This window comes from Pyxicephalus adspersus, chromosome 1 (assembly GCF_032062135.1).
Source record: "Pyxicephalus adspersus chromosome 1, UCB_Pads_2.0, whole genome shotgun sequence".
Lineage (NCBI taxonomy): Eukaryota > Metazoa > Chordata > Amphibia > Anura > Pyxicephalidae > Pyxicephalus > Pyxicephalus adspersus.
In genome coordinates this window covers 137,326,654-137,341,768 of record NC_092858.1, presented here as the reverse complement: position 1 = coordinate 137,341,768, position 15,115 = coordinate 137,326,654, and the positions used below count along the sequence as shown (strand labels likewise).

The 15,115-nt window shown below is 35.3% G+C and overlaps 1 protein-coding gene across 1 annotated transcript in view; it reads right to left on the bottom strand.

Moving 5' to 3' along the window:
• Positions 1 to 15,115, bottom strand: part of PHEX (phosphate regulating endopeptidase X-linked) — a 101,581-nt gene that overhangs the window by 64,530 nt on the left and 21,936 nt on the right. Inside the window, exons 3-6 of the mRNA XM_072428320.1 lie at positions 14,738 to 14,899; positions 9,968 to 10,054; positions 8,382 to 8,608; positions 5,454 to 5,522 (exon numbers count right to left, since the gene is read on the bottom strand). Coding sequence (XP_072284421.1) covers positions 5,454 to 5,522; positions 8,382 to 8,608; positions 9,968 to 10,054; positions 14,738 to 14,899 — 545 coding nt within the window. The remainder of the gene's footprint in view (positions 1 to 5,453; positions 5,523 to 8,381; positions 8,609 to 9,967; positions 10,055 to 14,737; positions 14,900 to 15,115) is intronic.

Here is a 15,115-nt window from a genome sequence, read left to right as displayed (position 1 = left end):
AGGAACAAGGGGAGAGGTTCCATCAAGACATAAAAGTGATGGAAGAAAGGTATCAGGGCAGATGGGATAGACACATGATGGCAGACTACTGCTGGAGCCTTCAACTAGATTGTCCTGATAATCAGTATAAAAGGAAATCATACAAACAGAGTTTTTCAATGACTTCTTTGTGATTAGTCCTGTAAATATATTGAATATAGAATATATTGACATTAAGTATTTCAAAAGTTTAATTTTGTATACATAGGCATATCTAGTTTAATTTTGCTTAATTTTCATATTTCATTAGTTGTCTATGAAGTTATTATTGAAGTTAATATTTCAAAAACTAGAGGCAATCTAGCAAAACCAATACTATATTTGGAATCTGTGCATCAATCTTAACTCAAAATTACTTTAATCTGTTTGGCAAGAAAACGTTTGTTGACCAGTGTAATCTTTAATATATTTTTACAATTATTAGCATTTAAATATTATTATTTCATTTTGTGATTAAATCATAAAATATAAAAGTTAGTTTTACATGTAGTGAGAAAATAGTAAAAGTAAATAAATAACTACATTTAGATAAAGACTTTCCTGGGATTTTAGGCTGCACTTACACAAGAATATATCCTTTAGCCTTTGACAGTATTGACTAAGATATAAAGACCCTCCATCTTTTCCTTTCCTTCATCCAAGACCATTTGTCAACTAAAAAGGAGTTTTTGAATGACTCGCACTAAGCTACAATGAACAAATGCAATCAGATAAAAGCACTTGTGATTTATACAGTCATGAGGTTTGAAAGTTACTGTTGATTACAAAGACTGGAAGAGAAAAAACTTACAATTGCCATTAATCTTTTTCTTCAATCTTTTTCTATCACATTAACTACAATTCAAATTGAAGAAAGGTTGTTTTTTAAAACTGAATAACTTTTATTAAAAAAAAACTAAGAAAACAACGGCAATGCCAAATGATCTATTGGTACATGAAATATACTTTAGGTGTGCTTTATTTAGTGAAGATAAATTATTCAGTAGAGCCATAGCAGTTGTTACAGAAGTTTTCACTCCTGGCACCACCCATGGATTCAATTGCTGTGGAATTGCAAATGATAGCACTTATGCAAAATAAATATGATCAATTCCAAATAGGATAATGTATGAAAACAGGAGCAAAACTGACCATGAAATTAATAGCAAGCAATGGTGTTCTCCTAGGTGATCCTGTCACATCCCTAAAAATCCATATGTAATACATAAGGATGAATACTTACCTTTCTGGCAGCACCACTGCTATGTGACACTTTTGGTAGATTGGATAACATATACCCTGTTGAAAGCCATGGTTTTTCCTGCAACCTGCTACATCAATAACACTGGTGAACAGCTTATTTACACTAAAATAGGTATGGCAATTCTGAAAGTGCAGTTAGTTTTCTTCTATCACGTCAGGTTTTTTCTCTACCGCTTATATTAATGCGATTACCGTAGTGTGGATTTATATAGTATATTCATTTACACACAAGACAGTGTGGTCAGAGGTTGTGCGCTGCTCTACGTAGTGAATAAGCATAATTTATTTTTCTACTTACACGCCGATTTCCTTTCTTTCAGATCATGTCTGGCTCTGTTGTTTCTCGTCATAAGTAACTAACCAACCCTATTACGAATGTTAGCAGTGACAGCTGCATTTAATGTCCTAGGTTTATAATTGAGTCAAAGTATTTTCTTGTATTCTAATGTAAAAATAAGTACCTTAGTTCATAATCAGAAAATTTATTACATTTAAGCATAAATAGTATCTAATTATTACATTACATACATTGAAACATTTACTATACCAATGCCCAGCTTCCCATACTGTTTTGCTTGACAGACTCTTGTGTTTTAGACCTACAAATGACCAGAAATTAATAGGGTTCACCCTCTTCAGTGGGGTTCAATGCAAGGTTTGTGAACTTAAAAAAAACAATTTTGATATTGATTGGTTAAACTGAACCCTGGGAGATTTGCCGATCCAATTGACAGCAGCAGGAATCCTACATAGTTATGGGAATGAAGGTGGGTTTTGTGATTTTTCTAACTTTGGGTATAAGAGCCCTCCTAAATCTATAGCAGTTTTACTTCTCTGTACAGAAACACACTTCCTTTGAATTGTTACATAAATCTTGCTGAGTAATTTGTTCTAAGAATTCCACTAGAAGTGAAGGTTCATCCTTTTAGCTGGCAGATTTAATTTGCATTCAGGTGGGTCATTACCCTTCTCCTAGTTTGTCTCTTTACTCATGTGTGACATCTGTATTTATACTACTGGGATCAGTAACAAATTGATGTCTGCTAAACCAGACGAAATTCTGCCCAAGGATGTATTTTTTTTATTACAATTACTAAGGATTACCAAAACAAAAACAATTAATATCATTATCATCATGTACAAACTTGTGCATTGTTTAACTTGTTTTTTCAATCATTTTTTTTTTGTGGTATATTTGACTGCTGAACTTTAACCACTTTGTACCGAAGCTTTAAAAAGAACAAATGTTTATCACGTTATTAGTGTTTGCAAGGCATCAAAATGCTGTGTTTAGCAGATGCCATATTTCTTGAATGTCATTCTAAAACAAAACAAAAAAGTAACCTATCTGTTCTCTGGATTGAGAAATACAGGTTGAAATTCAGGTAAAAAAAGAGACTCATGAATAAAAATCAAATAAAACAGCATTCTACCTTTGTGCTGCAGCAAGGCCTGAGGATATAAAATCACTTCATTTGCTGCTAAACAGACTAGAAAGGGTTGATGGTACTTTTGCTTATGGGAGACAGAATGACCTTGCATTGTATGTTTGATGGCATATAAAGCTGGATCAATAACTGGCATCTACAATCAGCACCAGGGGAAGCTCATCTGTGTTTCTACCTCAAATTTTGAGTCAATATTGGAACAGTCCTTAATACGGTTAGAAGCTTATTTTAAAGGAAACCTGCTCTAAAAAATTGCTTGTATTGCCATAACTTTTTTTGGAAACAATAGTTTGCCCAGGCGTTAAGCTATCCAACTTTCTGAGCCATTGGCCAAGTCTGCAGATCAATAGTTTCAACTTCAGCAACTGCTTACTTTCTGTAGGATAAAGATGGGTTAATCTGCCTAGGTTTGGTTAGAAAACAGTTTTATGAATCTTACTTAAAGTTTGCAAATGCCACTGAAGTCTATAGATTAGTACATTTTTTTATTTTATTTTAGCTACTAAAATAAGTACATTGGGTTGTACATTGCTTGCCTGTGGTCACTCTGCTGATGACTGCCTATCAGAGACAAAGGCTGTGCACTGGATTATAGGTTGTTTCTTATTTCCAACAGTGAACCAGTATATTTTCAGCCAAACTTTTATAAATATGAACATTGCAAATCATTAGGGTGTACTATGAAACTATAACAGTGCCAAAACCTGAAGCTTATTTCTACTCTAAGCCAGTGATTAGACATGCCCTGCTCAAAAGTCAAGGGAGCACATAATCAACACAATATAACACCAAGTCAATTGTCCCAAATTTCTGAGATATCACTAGTTAGGAATCTTGGAAAGGAGTGTGAATCAACTTTACCTGCTGTGGTGCAATGGAAGCAACACCAGCTGGACAGGAGGGGCAACAGCAAGTCAAAATTCATAAAAGGGAATATATTTCTTTCTTTATTCTCCCTGGCTGATTTTTTTACTGTGTCATTTTGCAGAACATCAAATCCTGCTGCAGAACATCACAGACTGCTCAGCTGGCCAGTCCTTACCCAGGCTGTGATATTCTGCGCCTCCATTTCAAACTTCAATTTAACCCTTACACACCGTTGTGACTGTGTCGGCTATTACTGAGCATTCCCCTGGCACTACCAACACATAAGCCTTGACTTATTGGTCTGATTACAAAATCACCTCATTTTCTCTAAATCCTAAACTACTCCAATGCTACTTACCCCCTAATTCATATGTTTTCTGTTCATGATGTCATCTTGAAACTTCAAAAAAGTCTTTACCCTCCCGTGAGAAAGCCAAATGGGCAAACACATCAAGAAAAAAGAGACAAGTAGATACCCTTTGAACTTACTGCACTATTCTACATAACACTTGCATACCTGCTAATTGGTGTTTTCCATTATACAAGTCTTTTACCAGTAGCCTAGTTGAGCTACAAATGGCTACAAATACTGACATTAAAAAAACATCAAAGAGAAGTCAAATCCCTGTAAAGTGCTCCTCCATTAGTGTCTATGAAATGGTTGTGCCTTAAGCACTTGGGGAACAGCTAACAGAGGAGGTAATTTGCTAATTTGAGGTAAGTAGTGGGGGGTATATAGAAAATGTGGAAGACAGGGGGGTAGTTGCCCCCAGCTAGATTTAATGTATGTTTACAAAGCAATAAAAATATATAATGTTACACCAGGTATTTTGATACAATGAAAGGTATACCTATCAGCTAATTTTTAGTACAGCTTTATTTATTTTCACCAATTACTACAGTTTCACTCTCAAACTCATATTGATAATCTACTGTGTTAATTTCATCTTTATCTAATGGGTGGCAGCTGTAAAATTTGACACACTATATCATGTGGATCATATGCATTTACCAAGATTGTAGCACCAACTTAAATGTTAATTTTTCCAGTTTAGTGTTTATTGCCAACATGTGGGAGACACAATGGGGTTGATTTAATAAAGGAATAAAGGCTTATCACTTAGCAAAGTGAATTATCAGCTTGCAAGGGAATTTTCACTTACAGATTGAGATAAAGTTTTGCTGACATTACCATCCAATAAGGTGCACATTTCCTTGCATGTTATTAGGATTCCTTTGCAATGCATGTTCACTAAGCTAAATAGCCTGGAGAGAAAGAAAAGCCTGTAGTACCTTTGGATTTGGATTGTGTTGATGTATCTAGGAAAGCCATAAGAGTATGGGTATTTGAGAATTATTAAATTCATGTAATTAAATCAATTGTTTATTGAAGTGGAAATAGGAGGCTGTACACAACAGAAACTGCTAAAATAAAAGATCATCAATATCTGTATGATAAAGGTCATAGGAGTGCTTGGCTAGCATGTTGATATACAAGTTACAATATTTTGATTGGAGACAATGAACACTGTTGGCCCTCCAGTAACTATGGTGCGAAAAGACATTTGCCTATTTTCAAATCGCAGTTTTATTAAAAAAACATAAAGTGTGTATTTGATGTTTCTTGTATGAATAAAAGAGCGTTTGTGATATTTTTGGCACAAGATAAAGTCTAAATATGTTTGATGTGGAGAATGTCCTTTTGAGGATTCACATTTTTTAAAATACACTGAAATGCCCTTTAGTTCTAACTCTGATAGATGGATAGTAAAGAAAAACTGTGTTATAAGACACGGTAGTACAGAACCATAATTCTCTAAAATACATGACATTTAAAAAAACAGTAGCTGAACTTACTTTTTTTGCTGTTGTACTGTTGTCGAGATAATCCTCGTGGGATAATAATGACAGGGATGCTTGATCAAACTGTAAATAAAATATATGTTAAACCAATGTTGTTACTTCTCTACAATATACTACTTATATCATAAAGAGTGTGCAATGATGAGTGGTGCAATCCAATCCAATAAAATGCTGGCTTTGTATAGTAAAATATTATATAATGTAACACAGAGTTGTATAGTATAAATGTAGAAAGCAAGCTTTTGGATCAACATTTTCATACCAGAGGAAACCTTGAAATATTCAGGTCTCAGAGAGCCCCTGCTATAAATTATCATGCCTACAGTTTGTGATATATTAATGTGATTTCTAAATTGTAAAATGCTTATTATTATTAGTAGTAGTAGTATTATTATTATTAATAATAATAAAAAATAATATTAATAATACTAATAATAATAATAACAATAATATTAATAATATATTTCATATATAAAAATATAATAATAATATGGCAACCATATTGACACGCCACCCGAACAACATCTTTAGCAATAATCTTAAAATTGCATGAATAATAAATGAATGATAACATAAAACAGATGCAAACAGTAAAATTGTGGTGAAGCTGGTAAAACTGCAAGCCCAAAACAAGCAGTAATAGAAATATTTTAGAAATTTAAGAGACGTTTTGAAAACTTTTGGATAAAAACTGGCATTAAATTTGATCTACGTATACTGGAATGTTCTGTGTATAAATTATCAACTAAGCCAAATGTGATTTACTAGTGGTGCTATAAAAAAATTGATAACATTTGGATTACAAAGCAGTTTGAATATATTCTATAGTGCAGAAGATATTTAAACATCATTTGGCTTGGACTTCCTTCCAATTTCAAAACTGGGGAGTTTTAAAAAATGATTAGCGGATTTCTAAAAAGAAATGATATGTCTTTTTCAACACAGTCAAAGCATATATTCACTCCAAATTTTATCTAAAACCGAAACTTCTCACTGGAAAAAATTCCTTTCATCTTATTTGTCAGGAACAAAACATAAATTGAAAGGAAATCAGTCCAAAGGGAGATAAAACTTTTCTAAATCTGCATACACTAAAACAGGAAAAGAAAGAGGAACCTCTATTCTTACTAAAAGAGGAATCTACATCCTTGTTAAAGTTACAACTAAAAAATTTAGATTTCCCACCCAAAATCACACAGGCCACTAGAACAAACAAAGTGAATATTAACAGAAATGTAAAACTTTATAACTTTTGCCATCCAAAAAAAAGTTTGGACATAACATATACTTTATACGCAGTGGTGTTTGTTCACTGAAGAAGTTCATGCAAAGGATTTTTCACTTAGCTTAGTGAATGGGATGAAAATTTGCTGACAACAACCAATTAATCGTGTTTTTATATCACCTTGTACATGATTGGACATTCTTTAAACTTTTTTTAAAATTCAACCACATTTATTGAGAAGTTTACCTTGTAAAGTAATAATGCAGAGTTTAGTGAACAGACTAATCTAATTTAGTAAATCAAGCCTAGAATTTTTTGGATATCTCATGTTCTTAATAACAATTTCAAGGGTACATCTGCATCCTGTTAAAAAAAAGCAGACTTTGAGCTGCCCAATAACCTCCCTGAAGTAACTGATTAATGTGGGCCCAGTGTGGATTTACGCCTTTCAGGTCACAGAACAAAGGGGTTCCCAGCTTCTTGATGAAAGAAAAAAAATGCCATCCAACAAAAAACAAATCCAAACCAATAAATCAGAAAAAAAGTTATGTAAGTTAGGATTTCTGGCAACTTTTGAAGGTAAAATTTAATCTGTTTATATTTTGTCTTCCCTGGTTTCTCATTCCCCTCTCATCAACATGCTAATGAGATTTTCAAAGGCAACCTTTCTGATTTCATTATGTACAATATTTTGTGATTCTTTATGCAATGCAACCAGATTAAGGCTCGTGGCAGGAGCCAGCAGGGTACTTTTCATAGCTTTCCATAAACATTGCTGTCTCAGTACTTCTCCTAAGACCCCTCAGCCCTGATGCAAGCAATGTGCTTGAGTTATGCATATATCAAAATGTCTTGATGGGTAGATGTCAGTCTGGAAAAGTGGGGGTTCCTTAGCAGATAACATTTGCATTTATTGCCCACCAACCTACATGATTAAAATAACTGAAATCTAATAGAAAAAAAGAAGGACAAGGAGAGTCAGAATGGACAGGAAGTAGCTAAAAGATGATGGATGTTCTCCAGCCCGGAAGTAAAGGCCGAATTATCTAACTTGCTGCAGCTACTAATACACATAGGCCTGAAAAAGTAAAGCTCTCCAAGACTGGAGAAGATAGACTATCAAAAGAGAACCTGGGTCCAGCAAACCTGGAATGAATTTCGTGAAAATCATTTTCTATCAGTTGGCAAATGTTTTTAATCCTGGACCAAATCTATTTCAGGTTTGCTGGATCACCCAGGTTCTCTGAAGATAGTCTATCTTCTCCAGTCCTGGGGAACTGCTTCAGTACAGCACATTAGCCTGTACAACTGTATAAAACTGAAGGAAAGGCTGGAGTGCAGCTTTAAGAAGCTCAAGCAAATGTTGATCTGGGTATGGTAACACCACTAGTACAAGAAAACACTCCAATTACTTGATGTAAGTGGAAATGTCTTGAGATAACCTGAAAACACTTTTTTGGGGGACTATATAGCTTTGCTGTACATATTGAATTCTTAGATGTTCAAGAAATCTGACACTTGTCACCTTAGATCAGAAAAAACTAGGGGATTGAAGAAGCGGGTTTACAATTATACTGAACAAATTCACCATTTTAATTGGTAAAGGAGCTTTAGGAACAAGAGGAAGCTCCAACTATTCCTATAGAAAACAAACAAAAAAGAATACTAAATGGATACATTTCACCCAAATGTCTTACCTTTATAATGAAGTTATTTGATAATTTGTCATCTGTTCCCACAAAGACACGCATGAACACTGATGTACTGTATTGTCCCCGTAATTCTGCAAGGGTCTGCAAAAAGTTGAATTTTCTCTCTGACCACCTTCCTTCACTTCCAATGTTAGATTCCAGCACTGGCCAGCGAAGGGAAGAGTGTTTCAGCAGTTTTATCAAAGGTTTGGCATCAACGTCTTCTATTTCAGCTGTAAAAGACAAAAGTATATTATTGTTTTAGAACATTTTTTAATATAAAGGGGGTAATTTACAATGTGTGCATGGTTTTAATTTGTGGAAACATCCAGAAGTCCTAAACTGCTGCTTGCCATCACCATCTTGGGAGGAAAAGGGCAGAAAACAAACTCAACCACCAGTTACTGGTGAGCCCCAATAAAAACAACTTTTAGATACAATTTATCTATGCATTTCTATAACTATGTCTCCACCACAGGAACACTGTTAGCTATTAGAAACTGTTAAACTATTTTAGTGAGAACTAGACCGAGGACTGCCCTTGGTCTAACATTTGAGACTTTTTTTGCCTATTAGCTTCATTGGTGTTGAGCGTGAGTGAGTGGTGTTGGAGAATGAGTGAGCGGCACCCTAACTTGTTCTCCTTCATAGGAAAACACAGCCGTTGTTCCGAATCGATTCGATGAACAACATCAGAGGTCTGCTGCACACTCATTACATTTTTGTCCAAGATGAACATTTATGCTTGACAATTATCAGATGTGTGTACATAGCTTTAGCCTAAAGGTTTGATTGTTTTTAGTAGTTGGGATGAAATATTTTCAGCTCTTAGTAAATACTAAAGCACAATGATATCAAAAGTCACCTGATTAAAATTCCAGCCTAACAGTTTGTACCACATAGGACCAGTGGGCGCCGGCACATATTGTGCATGTAATATTTTTCTAATAGATGATTTGTTCCTTCTCTTTTTTTAATATAATATAAGCAGCAATATGTGTTTCATGTTTGCTTAGGCCCCCCCTTAGTTTTAATATTGCCTCGTTAGTCAACCTTTAAACATGTTGGCACAGATCATCAACCAAGCTCGTTCTTGGATCAAAAATGAGCAGGGAGGTCTAAGACAGGACTTGTATCAAACAATAAAGCATGGGGTTGGCTGCTTTGGATTTGTAGACCCATGTGGAGCGGGAACAGGCTCCATAGCATGCCAGCATTTTAAGTTATGGCTCTACAGATAGGATCTTTGAGTGATAACATCTCCTTTATTGATTTACAGATTTATACATTTGGGGTCAATTTAAACAGCATCATGGTCTACAGAGAAGAGATAAAAAAAATCCTAGCTTGGGTAACAAATATTCATCACTTTTTCGTCTGATTGGTGAACTGCAACATCTATTATAAGTTCTATAGGAAGGACAGTAAGCTACTTCAAATGAATACATTTTGATTTTGTTTTTTTATTAATATTTACATAATGTTTTCTAGGAGAAAATGGGTGGAGTATATCAGTTTTCACATAATTCTAAAATAATATGCAGTGCAATCTAAATTTATGTCCAAGAACAGGTATTTGTACGGTCACTTACTTTCATTCATGCATGAGATATAAAATATCTTCGCCTTTTGGGCAGCCTCTGAATCTCTCCTCTTGCTTAAAGGTTTCTCGAGAAGTGCTGCAAATAAATATTAAGAGTTTGTTTTATCCACTGCTCTCAATAAGAACATCACAATGCAGGTCTCTATGAAGCAGCTTGATGTCAATACTACAAGACATAACAAATTAAATACACCACAATCAATAGGTCCCTTCTGTTGTGATGGGTGAGGCAGCTGAACAGAATCATATGTCACTTCTAATGCTTTGCCTTGCACAAATCAGGGTCCGGATATAAGACATTAACTAAAGCAGAGCAATGAGTCAATGCTACCGTGTAATAGTACTGATTTATATTGCAGTAAAACAGTTTTCCTAATGCATTAGTTGATTTAAAGCAGTTTACAAAGTGGTTTATATTTTTATCTTATCTTACAGCTAGGAAATATGCAAATTTTATATCAGTTTATTTTAATATTTAGAAAAATACATTACAGCCATCTAAACCAACAATAACAACATATGGGAGGGTCACCTTCTATAATTCTGAAAAGATACCAAAAGGTGCGATGAAAACTATTATATAGAAAATATGCTAAAAAAATGTATTTCATACTTACTTAAAAGGGACCTATCCCTGTATTTTTTAAAATTTATATAAAAAGGTAGATAACTTTTTTGTATAAAGCAAAAATAAACTTTTTTTATTTCTTTAAATCATTTTAAATCAGCCCCTCATCTCTGTATTTACTGCCATGGCAGTAAAAACTGAATGAGAGTGCATAGCTTTCTGGGTTACCTATGTTGCGTATCTCAGGACTGTTTGCGCTGAAGGGGCTTTTCGCTGCAATGGGGAAAAAAAAGTGCTGGTCACAGGCATATGCAGTAAGATCAACACTCTTTCCCAGGATATGCCCAGGATATGTCACCTGTCAAGATATGCCACCCGATCCTACTTGTGAGTAGGCAGAAGAAGAAAGAAGATGGAAGAAGGTGGCAGTGCATGGCGTAGAGGATGGAGGATTTCGGGACGATGCAGGCCCAAATGGAGTTGAGGTGTAAAGGGATAAAGGGCTCTGTTAAAGTAAAGGTTATTGGTATTTTTTTATTTTTTCCTAAGAATTCCGCTTTAATCAATACATGGGCATGGGATAATTTAGTAGGAACATTTTCACAAGAACACTTTTCCGCTTGTTTAGAGCTTACAGTTAACCTCCCTGGTGGACTGATTATGACAGCATTTTTGTATGTCACAATCGGTTCCTTCTGTTTAAATTTCCCGCCAGGTCTCCCCCCCCAGTGCACTGCCCCCTCACGTGTCCCATTGATCATGCTGGGGACACAGGTGGCGTGGGGACCAGGTAAGCCATTTACAATGCCACTCCGAGTGTGGCTCAGGGTTACCTCTTTAGGTACTGAAAATTAACCCTGAGCCACACTCGGGAATACCGCCAGGGAGGGTAACTATAATCCCAAGAAATTGTGTGATACTTCCCCCACCTCCTAGATTGTAAGCTCTTCAGGGAAGATACAAAATAAAACCTTTCTGATGGAGTTAAGCTGTAACTAATGTAAGCTAAAATAGCATAAATAACAAAAATACTGTATATCCAATTAAAAAAATATATTGTAGAAGTACTAATTTGCATTGCTGGCATTCACCTTACACAATCCATCTCTTTTTTCAGAAAACTGCAACACTTATTCAGAATTTATTGGACCGAGGCCTCTCTGCATAGAGAAACTCTTTTAACTTGAGAGCGTTTTATTAATACGCCTATTAACACAACCAAAAGTCGGTTGTAATTGTTTTCATCACGCTCCCTGGTTCCTTTGTACAAATATGGAAGGTGTACCCCCAAACCCCATTGTTTTATCCTAACAGATGTTTAAATTGCCAAATGCATCTCTTAACCGCGGACTTTGTCATCGTGCTTGGGTTTACCATACTGGACATTGGATCACACAAACTTTGATTGCCTTGTTAATTAGACTATTTACTACCTAAAGATGATTTCTGTGCCTTGTGCAATATACATTGTATTCTTTGTTATACTGTTGTTGGACCATATGACTGTATGGTATTTTTCCTTGTTAACCACAATAAAATAAAATTATATATATCTTTATTTTATTATAAAAGATTTAGTGATGTTGTAGTATGTGGTTAATCAATCATATTTTAAATGCAATAAACAAAGCTAATGCCTTTTAAAGCCTGTGTAATATTTAATGTAATGACAAATCTAATGTAACCCTGACAATACCCATCCACATTTTTACAGTACATGTGGTCACTTGTCCATTTTCCCTACAGAATAGAAATAAAGCCTGCATGACACAAATAATGAATCGTCCTAATTGGCAAGAGATGCAGACAGGTCTGGGTGTGCAGTAGTCACAAGGGGGATGGGCAGAATTTGTACCTCTCCGTGCAGCTAATGAACGTTCTGCTTACAAATGGGCAGATAGAGAACGAATTTGTTTGTAAAGATAACTGCCACAAAATAATCATTTATAAATAAATAATTAGAAAAGTGTGTGCAAAACCTAAAATCATTTTGTGTGCATTTCTTTGTTAACAAATTATCTGTAACATATTGTTTCTTGTGTCTCTACAGTCCAATTTACTATGAAACCTGGTGATCCTGCCAGTTTTTTTGTCTTTTTCTATAATCTGCACTGAAGTAGATCCATGCTGGTGTTGTCAGTTTCTGTGCTTTATCTTGTTGATCACGGCCAACATTTCTGTTTTGTTTGACAGCAGCTTCAAAATAGGATAATCCTGTCCATAACAAAATTCTGCTACAATGCCTGCGGCAATGGACACAAATTCATTTAACTTGACCTACACATTGGTTGTTACATTTGGCATATTAGTGCTGCAATGGTCCAGTGAATGTTATATGAACAACTGACAACACAGCTGTAATGAGAATATATTTGTCAAGTAAAACACTTCCTATCCCAGTGGTCAATAACTGTATTTTATCAATGGGGGAGAAGTGTTGTCACACTAGTACAGGAACTCTGGAAGGGAGTGTTCTGTAGTCCTAACACAATTCCAAACCACAATGGTTGTGATCATGGTGCATATCCCATAGAACATATGCATGCAATCCTAACAGGATATAACAAAAAAAAATGTATTGCTAATTTGATCAGTCCAATACGAACATGTAGGAGAAGTTTATTGCTAAGGAACATATAAACTCTAAGGGCCTTATTTATTACAGCTCTCCAAGACTGGAAATGATAAACTAGCAGGGGAGACCCTGGGTGTTCCGGCAAACCTTGAAATGGATTTTTTAAAAATCATTAGCTCTTAGTTGGCATATGTTTTCAGATCCTGGACCAGATTCATTCCAGGTTTGCTTGATCACCCAGGTTCACCAATGCTAGTGTATCTTCACCATTCCTGGAAAGCTTTAATAAATAATAGAATTTTCCAGCTGAAGCTCCTCTTACTGCTGAAACCTTATACTTTTACATATATACTTGACTGGCAGGATTAATAATTATTTCTTTTATAAATGATTCTATTACTCATTATTTTGTTTTCTTCCGGTGTCCCTGTTTACAATACAGTACAGTGGGTGTTTTTACCCTGGTATGGAAATCGTGTTGGGGCAGGAACAATGTCCTTATATACTTATGCTCAGAAATACAGAATCAATGCCAATACCAAGAAAAAAGAAAAAGAAATGCTTGGAAAGACAAAAAAAAATACAGCCACCATATATGAGGATTGCTAAACTTCAAAAGATTAATTTTTTGTCCCTGGGCTAACAAAAATAACAATGTTGTGTGTAGGGTTAGTCTAACGTTTGGACTTTTTGTATTCTTCTTCTATGTGTCCCTTTTTCTATATATTTCTGTTCATAGCTATATATGCAGTTTTCTTGTTACAGGAATGTATATCATTTTGGAGTAAAACAATACAGAGTACTTTCTCCAATCTATTTCACGGTCTCTGATTAGTATATTGTATGAATGTGGCATTTATTCATAATTGTTTGATAACATAGAATACGCAGAAGAAATATATCTAATAGTATGAATAAATCAGTGTAATCAATTGGTCAGTGCAATGACCTATAGCACATTTATCAACAGATTACACCATCCCTCCGGTCTGCTGAGAAAACTCGTACTGAATGTTCTTGGATAGGCAAGTGGATATAGCTTCATTCTCTTGGCTACATACAGACTTTTTACTTCACTGTTTACCTTTGGCATCCAAACATAAAACTGGATTTACTAATTAGGAAATAAGAAAGGGAAAAAAAGAACAAAACTGGGCAGACAAACTGACACACATGGGTTGCAGAGAAAACTTTAATGCCTGTCTTTACATGCAGCAGTGATACAGTAATCAGTAAGTAATTCTATAATCTATTAGTGGTATTTCTATTTCTGTCCATCCTGTTTTCAGATTTGCATGGCTCTGCAGTACAATACAGCCCTGTCTGGTAGGGCAGGAGATGTTATTTTTAATAACACTTACAGGTCTTGTCCTTTCCCCTGCCTGTTGCTGGCCAGTAAATGGAGAATCAGTACACTGATGCTCTGTCCACCTATTGTGGTTAACACATGAGCACAGCTACACTGGCTCCTTGGGCTGCTTCTTCCTCTGTGAGCCTGAGTTCTGCTGTACAGACATTGCAAGTTTACCCCAGACAAGCTGCACCCGAGCCCTCCCCTCTTACTGATGTTAGGGTTAGAAAACACCTATGTTAACTTACAATAAGCCAGTACACACCTTTCATTTTTAGATCAACATTATTCCTTAGCCATGGATAGATTCCATAGTTTGACTGGTCATCAGGAATCGGATTGTTTTCTATCCAGCCACCACAGGCATACTGGAAGAAATTGTCACAGGGATCCACAGAAAGGTTCATTTTGTTCCGTATATCAGCAGCTGTAAAAAAAAGAAGGAAAAGTTTTCAATGCATGACCCAAACACATTTTTATTCAATCTATAATAGAGGCATCTTTCAAATAGATTTCTGGTAAAATTATCTACAATTGTAACTACTGCCAAGCATTGTGTACACTTGATTGTTCTTCTCTCTCTCTCTCTGTACAAGTCTAGGGGTCAGCCCTGACTGATTACAAATAATTCTACTTGTATGTA